The sequence below is a fragment of the Alosa sapidissima genome, chromosome 1 (genome assembly GCF_018492685.1).
Source record: "Alosa sapidissima isolate fAloSap1 chromosome 1, fAloSap1.pri, whole genome shotgun sequence".
NCBI lineage: Eukaryota > Metazoa > Chordata > Actinopteri > Clupeiformes > Clupeidae > Alosa > Alosa sapidissima.
This window is the reverse complement of record NC_055957.1, coordinates 1,090,001-1,100,000: the sequence shown is the minus strand read 5'-3', so window position 1 is coordinate 1,100,000 and position 10,000 is coordinate 1,090,001. Positions and strand designations below refer to the sequence as shown.

At 40.3% G+C, this 10,000-nt stretch overlaps 1 protein-coding gene across 2 annotated transcripts in view; it reads left to right on the top strand.

Moving 5' to 3' along the window:
- itpk1b (inositol-tetrakisphosphate 1-kinase b) overlaps window positions 1–10,000 on the top strand; it is a 70,988-nt gene that overhangs the window by 17,907 nt on the left and 43,081 nt on the right. For both annotated transcript variants that reach the window (XM_042086132.1, XM_042086123.1), the window contains exon 4: window positions 3,561–3,686. In XM_042086132.1, the coding sequence (XP_041942066.1) occupies window positions 3,561–3,686 (126 nt within the window). The remainder of the gene's footprint in view (window positions 1–3,560; window positions 3,687–10,000) is intronic.

Genomic DNA, 10,000 nt, shown 5'->3' with positions numbered 1-10,000 from the left:
GTGTTTCTGTGTGTGTGTGTGTGTGTGTGCAAGTGTGTGTGTGTGTGTGTGTAGCTGCTTCACTAACGATGAGTGTTTCTGCTTTTGGCTCTGTTCCGTGTCCCTCCTCTGTCTGTTTCCTCAAAATATTATCACATCATCACTTCCTGTCTTTATAGAATACTAAGCTATTATCACATCATCACTTCCTGTCTTTATAGAATACTAAGCTATTATCACACTATCACTTCCTTCCGTCATTATAGAATGTTAACTTATTACATACAGTTGTGAGAATAGGTTTACACACCCATAAAGTTGACAAAAAAGAGGAATAAAAAATATCTTTTGGAAATTGATCTTAATGCCTTAATTAAAAAAAAATGAGGAAAAATCCAATCTTTAAGGACACCAATATTCTTTGAATGAATGATGTACCATAAATAGATAAATGTTCTTCCCAAAAAAAAGTGTCATAAGTATACACACCCCTATGTTAAATTCCCATAGAGGCAGGCAGGATTTTATTTTTAAAGGCCAGTTATTCCATGGATCCACAATACCATGCATCCTGATAAAGTTCCCTTGGCCTTTGGAATTAAAATAGCCCTACATCATCATATACCCTTCACCATACCTAGAGATTGGCATGGTGTCATTTCAGTTAGCCTAAGAGCTGGTTTGATTTGCATGGTTTTATTTCAGTTTGCCTAAGAGCTGGTTTGATTTGCATTGAGAGATGATCTTATGGAAAGTATCCCAGGCCAACCTCTAGGCAGAAGAAGCGTAAAATACGCTTTATGTATAATTATGTATTATTATTATTATTATTGTTATGTATACTTTATTATGTATTATTATTATTATTATTATTATTATTATTATGTATACTTTATTATGTATTATTATTATTATTATTATTATTATTATGTATACTTTATTATGTATTATTATTATTATGTATACTTAATTATGTCTTCCTCTGTATGTACGAAAACTGCCTGTAAAAAGCGCACTTCTATTTTGTGTTGAAAGATTTGCCTTTTAAAATAGCGGTTAAATGCGTCAATAAGAGAAACTTTCAAAGACAACAGAACAATGTGGGTAGACAACAGGGTAATGTATAGACATTACATTACATTACATTTGGCTGACACTTTTTTAGCCAAAGCGACTAACAACATGGTAAACAGTTTAAGTTTTAGAGCAATTCTCAACAATTTTAGGACAATTTAAAAACATTAGAGTACAGTAAGAATAAGTGCATCAGTGAGTGCTGTTTTTAACAGTTACTTGTCAGTTTAAAACAGGTGGTGAGTGCTAGGATCAGTAAGACTTGTTGTAAGTGTTGCTATGAGAGGAGATGTTCTCTAAAGAGCTGGGTCTTCAGTAGTTTTTTGAAAATGGAGAAGGATGTCCCTGCCCTTGTAGGAACTGGCAGTGTGTTCCACCAACGAGGAACAACAGATGAGAAAAGTTTGGATTGGCTTGAGCGTACCGGTGGTAGAGCTAGACGTCGTTCGTCTGAGGAGCGCAGCGGTCTGGAGGTACCGTATGTCTGTATGAGGGCATTCAAGTAGGTGGGAGCAGAACCGGAGACTACTTTGTAGGCAAGCGTTAGAGCCTTGAATTTGATGCGGGCTGCCATAGGTAGCCAGTGTAGCTGGATGAGGAGCGGGGTAACATGTGCCCTTTTGGGTTGGTTGTAGACCAGGCGCACCGCCGCGTTCTGGATCATCTGAAGTGGTTTCACTGCGCAGGCTGGGAGACCTGTCAGGAGGGCATTGCAGTAGTCGAGTCGTGAGATGACTATTGCCTGAACCAGAAGTTGGGTAGCATCTTGAGTCAAGTAAGTCCTGATTTTCCGTATGTTGTAGAGTGCGAAACGGCATGACCGGGCGACTGAGGCAACATGATCTGAGAAGTTTAGTTGGTTGTCGAGAACAACTCCTAAATTTCTTGCAGTCCTGGTAGGTGAAACAGACAGGGAGTCAAATTTGATGTTGATGTCGTGGTGTATGGTAGGTTTAGCTGGGAGGACCAGCAGTTCAGTAATGTATAGATGCTGTATTGTCACAGGGTAATGTATAGATGCTGTATTGTAGCTGCGTAATATGGTTGTATTGTAGCAGGGTAATGTATAGATGCTGTATTGTAGCAAGGTAATGTATAGATGATGTATTGTAGCTGGGTAATATGGTTGTATTGTAGCAGGGTAATGTATAGATGCTGTGTTGTAGCAAGGTAATGTATAGATGCTGTATTGTAGCAGGGTAATGTAGATGCTGTATTCTAGCAGGGTAATGTATAGATGCTGTATTGTAGCAGGGTAATGTGATTGTATTGTAGCAGGGTAATGTATAGATGCTCTATTGTCACAGGGTAATGTGATTGTATTGTAGCAGGGTAATGTATAGATGCTGTATTGTAGCAGGGTAATATGGTTGTATTGTAGCAGGGTAATGTATAGATGCTGTATTTTAGCAAGGTAATGTATAGATGCTGTATTGTAGCAGGGTAATGTAGATGCTGTATACTAGCAGGGTAATGTATAGATGTTGTATTCTAGCAGGGTAATGTATAGATGATGTATTGTAGCAGGGTAATGTGATTGTATTGCAGCAGGGTAATGTATAGATGTTGTATTGTAGCAGGGTAATGTATAGATGCTGTATTGTAGCAGGGTAATGTATAGATACTGTATTGTGGCAGGGTAATGTATAGATGCTATATTGTAGCAGGGTAATGTGGTTGTATTGTAGCAGGGTAAAGTATAGATGTTGTATTGTAGCAGGGTAATGTATAGATGCTGTATTGTAGCAGGGTAATGTATAGATGTTGTATAGTAGCAGGGTAATGTATAGATGTTGTATAGTAGCAGGGTAATGTATAGATGTTGTATAGTAGCAGGATAATGTGGTTCTATTGTAGCAGGGTAATGTATAGATGCTGTATTGTAGCAGGGTAATGTATAGATGTTGTATAGTAGCAGGGTAATGTATAGATGTTGTATAGTAGCAGGGTAATGTATAGATGTTGTATAGTAGCAGGATAATGTGGTTCTATTGTAGCAGGGTAATATATAGATGTGGTATTGTAGCAGGGTAATGTATAGATGCTGTATAAGTAAGTATATAAGTATACTCTTTTGATCCAGTGAGGGAAATTTGGTCTCTGCATTTATCCCAATCCGTGAATTAGTGAAACACACTCAGCACACAGTGAACACACAGTGAGGTGAAGCACACACTAATCCCGGCGCAGTGAGCTGCCTGCAACAACAGTGGCACTCGGGGAGCAGTGAGGGGTTAGGTGCCTTGCTCAAGGGCACTTCAGCTGTGCCTACTGGTCGGGGTTCGAACCGGCAACCCTCCGGTTACAAGTCCGAAACGCTAACCAGTAGACCACAGCAGCCCCTGTATTGTAGCAGGGTAATATGGTTGTATTGTAGCAGGGTAATGTATAGATGCTGTATTGTAGCAGGGTAATATGGTTGTATTGTAGTAGGGTAATGTATAGATGTAGTGTAATCATAAAATAGTTTGACCTTTGACCTTGTGGTGACCTTTGTCCTCCTGCAGTTGGACCTGTGCCAGCCTCTGGAGGACCAGGGGCCGCTGGACGTCATCATCCACAAACTCACCGACCTCATCCTGGAGGCCGACCAGAACCACGGAGAGGCACTAGTGCTGCTGCAGAGAGTCCAGGTACACACTCACACACACGCACACACACACTTACACACACACATAAACACACACACTTTAGCTTTAGTACCACTTTCAGCCACTGTACATCGCTCTGCCAGTAGCCTCACTGCCGCCCCTTCTGAAAAAGCAGGAGGCTACCTTTAAAAAAGAGAGGAATCCCAGCCTACGAATTCAATAACAAAATAAATCATGCATAATTAAACATTACCTCGATTAAGGCTACTTGGGTATGGCTTAAGGTTTGACTACACGGTGGTAGCGAAAATCGAAATCTGCTTTTGATAGCCTACTGGTGCCGCTCCACAAAACGAAAAAATATCTTAATTTGCTGTCTACGTTATTGTCAGTGTTGGGGGTAACCAGGGCTCCGAACCGGTTCAAGGAACGAAAACAAAAACCGAAAACGAACGGAATTTTATGAGGAGCGGAAACGGAAACGAAAACAAAATGGTCTTCAACTGTTGACCGGAAAAACCGGAAAAGAAACGTTATTCTGAAATCCACAAATCCACGGTTAATAACGTTTTTTTTTTTTTTCGTTCTCTATATAACAGCCTAATAATTTGATTTCTGCAATTTGAAGAAAAAAAAACGAATAAATGGACCTTTGGTCCAAATGTGTCTTGCTGTTGTAATGTAACCTATCCGTCTGCCACTTCGGATCTTAGGCCAGCTCGTAGCGTAGGCTACTGAAACTGATTTGGAAATTGTTTGTAGCCTATGCGTAATAGCCTATTTTGCCTGTCCACGCCTTGTCGTTTCAAAGTCGGGATTTGAAATGTTTGCGCAATTATAGCCTATTCTATGTAGAAGAGTTAAACGGGAAATTTGAGATAGGCCTTGTCAGCAACAGAAAGGTTCGTTTATAAACAGGGTTGGAATTATAGCGCAAGCCTTTGAAGATCTCCATATGGATAAAACTTAGGCTACAACCAGGTAAGGAGTTTAGCACGTATCCAGAAATATTTTTGATAAGAAATTATTTATAGGCATAGGTTAGGCCTACAGTAAGTCTGTAGGCTATGGGATGGATAGCCCATCTGAATGTTTTTGGATGCCGCCTGTGATTTATTATTTTTGGGCATAGCTACGGTATAGGCTAAATCAAGGGGAAATAATGAGTACGTCTATTCTAAGGTAAAGTCCACAAAAATAGACTTGATAGGCCCGCCAAACACTGCCGGAACTTTAAGAACGAACGATATTTTGCGTTCCGAACCGGTTCAGGACCGATATGTTGGTGGCGGAACGCATGCAAGAACGAAAACGTTAAACATAGGCCTACCTGAATCGTTCGGAACGGAACGTTTGAAAAATTATTTCGTTCAAGCCCTGGGGGTAACGCAACTACGCAAATCAAAACAGTGTCTTGTGTGATAATTGAGACAGTAGAGAAATAACTGTTCAGAATTAATCTGTAGCTTCTGCAAAACAATGTTGTTGGTGATTTAATACTATCTAGCGACGTTTTTAACAGGCTAGACAACTATGACCCACATTAATTTGTCCTACTTCTTGACTGCAATATAGTCAATTGACTGCTTGACATGTCATTTTTATTTTTCTGTACAATAAACAAATACATTTGGCTGACTTCAAAAGTCAAAGTCAAAGTCAGCTTTATTGTCAATTTCTTCACATGTTCCAGACATACAAAGAGATCGGAATTACGTTTCTCACTATCCCACTTCTGCACTTCTGCTGACTTCTGCAGACGCGCCACTTCCCTCCCCATATTCCAAGATTAAGATAGTAGCCTATACAAAAAGTACTTCATACTATCATAAAAAATTGTTAAAACGAATAGCTATTTGCAATTTGACAAAACACTGGTCCTCATTTTGCGAAGGCGAGGATGATATGAGCCTGTTGCATTTAGTTAGATGTCCGAGTCACGCATATGCTATGTTTTGAAAACCACTGGCTCGTAATCACAATAATTTAACACACAACAGTTGGATAGCCTACTTCATCATGTCCCCATGCCTACATTTTTGTGAGTAGCATAGAGATCGTTAAAAACAATAAAGTATTGCTCTCCGTTTGGGACATCGAAAACTTATATTTTTAATAGGGTAGACTACCGTCAGAGATGCTGACTTGCAAAGGCCTCGGGATAACACGTTCATAACACTATCATCAGTCATGCCCCTTGATCAAAGTGGGGAATGAAATAAAAGTTTAAGAACCACTGGCTTAACAAGTTACCTGCAGTCCAGAACACACAGAATCTGTTGCAATATTCTGATGATATCGGCGATGATATCGGCAAATGTTTGTTTTCCAAAGTAAGAATTTCACTTCACCATCCACCTTCGACAATGAATAGCTCATTACACTTGTTACTGTTAAACGTAGGCCTAACTGGTATCATTACAAACATTATTCTGTGTCCTAAAACTGGCATATTTTATGGCATTGTGTCATGTAAGGTTGTTGCAAAATCTAGACAAATGTGTGAGGTGGTCAGCAGGGGAAGATTGAGACACACATTGGATTGTGTTATTACTTGAACATTCCACACTATCCACAGCTGTGGTATCAGGGGCAGGAGGATTACTGTTAGCGCAGGCTTTATATAAAATTCTTCAACAGAAGGCCTCGAATGCAGGCTTGCCCAAAATAAAGGCCTACAGTAGGTTAAATAACAGACCCGCCACAATGTGCGGTATGATGCTTTTTTACGAGCAATATGTTTTTGGTGCCCTACGCACACTGCGTGTTCTTAAATAACAATGATCATCAGTAATATTCGACCATTAATTTGTGTAAATGGGCTATGCATTGGGTCAGACGCAGGGGTCATATTCACAAAGCCTTTTGTCTTACCACTAGGAGTAGGCTATACTCCTAAATAGCAATAAAATATTTTAGCTAGGAGTTTCTCTTATTAAGTTATTCACAAAGCCTTTCAGACCTACTCTTAGTAAGGAAAAATGACAACTCCTAAACTAAGAGCAAAGATTCTGGAGCAGAGCGCTCTAGAATCTTTGACCAAGAGTGAGTGAGTCTTCGTTGCTATGGATGACGTTATTACTCATGCACGAGCTTGACTGAAGTGACCACCAAAGATTCTAGAGCATGACCACCTTGATTGGCTGATTGGCTGATGATTGTAATGCGGGCATGATTCCAAACACCTCCCTTACGATGATGAGTGACAGGTAACAGGTCTGAGAATACGTGCGCTACACAAGGACGGAAGATGATGAATAACTGGGGCCGTAGGCTATTCACAAAGCCTTTTATCTTACCACTAAGAGTAGGCTACTCCTAAATCGCACTAAAAGATTTTAGCTTGGAGTTTTCTCTTAAAAGTTATTCACAAAGCCTTTCAGACCTACTCTTGGTAAAGAAAAATGACAACTCCTAAACTAGGAGTGAGTCGGTGCTATGGATGACGTCATTACTCATGCACGAGCTTGACTGAAGTGACCACCTTGATTGGCTGACGATTGTAACGCGGGAATGATTCCAAACACCTCCCTTCCGATGATGGGTGACCGGTGACAGGTCGGAGAATGCGTGCGCTACACAAGTAGTGCGAAAGACGGAAGATGATTATTAACTGAATAAAAAGGCCTAGCCTAAATGAATAAAGAGTAAGGCAAAACAAATAGCCTAGTAGCCTAACGAAACATAGGCCTATGGATTGATGCAGTATCTTTGCAACATTATTAAATTAATCTGTCACCATATGCCTAGGCTATGTTTGCAAAGAGGAGAACATTTTAATTTATTCACAATGAAACGTTACATTTAATTTACATGTTAACAATGAGTAGTTTTGGTTGTTGTTGGTGGCGTTATTGCATCCCTTTTATGAATGCAAAATTGTTCCCTCGCGATTGGAAGCTCCTGTTGCCGCATAGGCTACGCATTTCAAATCATTGCAACGTAAAATGCCACAAAAAGCTGTTTATGAATAGGTCTTAGTGAGTTAGGAGTCCTCTCGACTTATCTTAAGCTGTCCCAGACTTAGGTGCTACTTTTAGGTCTAAAATGCTTCGTGAATTACTTTTAGTGAAAAAAAAATTAGGAGTCCTAAAGTTAGGAGTGACACGCCCATTATTTTTAGGAGTTGCTCCTAAATTCGCCAGTTAGGAGCTGCTTTTAGCCTTAAAATTCTTTGTGAATACGGCCCCTGAATCAAAAGGCCTAGCCTAAATGAATCAAGAGTAAGGCAAAACAAATAGCCTAGTAGCCTAATGAAACATACGGATTGATGTAGTATCTTTGTAACATTATTAAATTATTCTGTTACTATGCCTACGTTTGCAAAAGAGAACATTTTAATTTGATTCACAATAATGTTACATTTAATTTACATGTTGACAATGAGTAGCCTAGTTTTGGTTGTTGTTGGTGGCGTTATTGCATGTTAGTTATGCCTACAATGCAAAATTGCTTCCTCACGATTGAAAGCTCCTGTAGCTGCATAGGATTTCAAAACTATATTTGTGAATAGGTCTGTGAGTTAGGAGTCCTCTCGACTTCTTTTAAGCTGACACAGAGGTGGGAAGGTGTGATTTGTTGGGGGCAGGGCCGGATTAACTGGGCACAATTGTCTGATGGCCCCCCTTCCCCCCAGCCAACGTGAATCGGGTGGTTAGTTAATAGGCCTATCGTGAAGATTTTTTCTGCCATCTAAGGCACGAGCGCATCTATGAGGCCAAGCCTCACCAAGTAGCTCGTTTGTTTACAACTAACATTCCATTTAATTAAACTGCTTTATAGACTATGCCGAAACAGAACTGAAGAGCTGTGGACGGCACTGCACGGCATGCCCAATGAAAATAAATTAACACAACGCAACACAACACAGACCCCGCTTCTCTTGCGTCAGTCACTGAAATGAACGAAACACAGAACCCGCTTCTCTCACGGCAGTCACTGACAGTAACCTAGAATAAATGCATGGGGAAAAACACTTCCCCATGACAAAGACATCGTAAAACACTGAAAGTTAATATTTTGTCACTATAACATACATCTGTCCTCCATTTGATCTGTCTGTCAAATGTGTTATGTTCCAAGTAGCCTAGTGTGTAATTCTGCTTCATAAAGTTGAACAATACATTTGCTTATTTCACAGAAAAATATAAATAGCCAGTTAGGGTCTACAGTGCAGAGTTGGTAAGTTATGGTAGGCCAACTTGGAGTGAACATACAAACAGGGGAAATTCTTTCTCTAGTAGCTGAGTAGCCTCAGGTGCGCACGTAGACATAAGGCCGAACATGCAAGCGCCAATGAATCGTGCTCTCACGACAATCACGCCATTAAACTTAAATAGGTTAACATCACTCTTAAGTTCGCCTTCAAGCAAGGAAAACGATGATTTGAAGACATCTGTTTCGTTGGAAGGGCAAGGGGTAGCAACAGGGCAATACAGAGACAGGCCCGATGGCAGGGCTGTTATGAGAGTATTAAAATATGGGATATTCTACAGGAAAACATTAAAACGGCAAGACAGCGGGGAAAAGTTAAAATATGTGATAAAACATGGAAAAAGTTGGCATGCATTGTTTCTGTTAGGTTTACAGTTCTTAAGGACCCAATCGCAGACGGCTCAGATCAGTGACTAGGTATTCTTTTAATTAGCAAGACACAGGTATCAGTAGTGATGTGCCCAATGAAGCGAGGCTTCGGAGCTTGTGTCGAGCAGAATGGGGCGTGCCAGATGAAGCCCCGGTTTGAGGCTTGTGTCGTTTCCATAAAATCACGTGACTGATGACAAACGAGGCCTCTGTTTGTGAGTGTGACGTCTGAAGCTTTGTTTGGGACACACACCCACGTGACTGCTTCGGAATCTAATTCAAAGGCTTTGAATTGCGTGAACCAGGGCACCCGCTCTAGTGTCGGAATGAGTTGTGTTGTATTGCAAGAGTCAGGCTAATGGGTAGCTCTGTTTTATATAGGATGCTTTCTCTGTTTGGGAATTTACCTTCTTTTCTTTCCGGAAAATGTCCATAATATAATGCACATAGAAATAAAGAAGAAATAGCCTAAAGCTTTGCCATTTAGAAACGTGTCTGTGTTGCAATCTTGTCTCAACTTCAATCATGTAATTTAAAAGCAATACAGGCTAATAATTTCTATGTAGGCCTAACAATAATGGCTGACATAATATTTTCCTTTTATTGAAAGTTTGATTCATGAAACGTCAAAACATGTCGGGCCATATAGGGTTTGGTTTAATTAGGCGCCTGGTCGTTTCCTTTTCACTCTCGTCCATAGCGTGTTGAGGTTGATAATACTTCATCCTGGTCCAGAAGCTAAGTAGTGTCTACTGCGGTCGTTAAGTGGATGG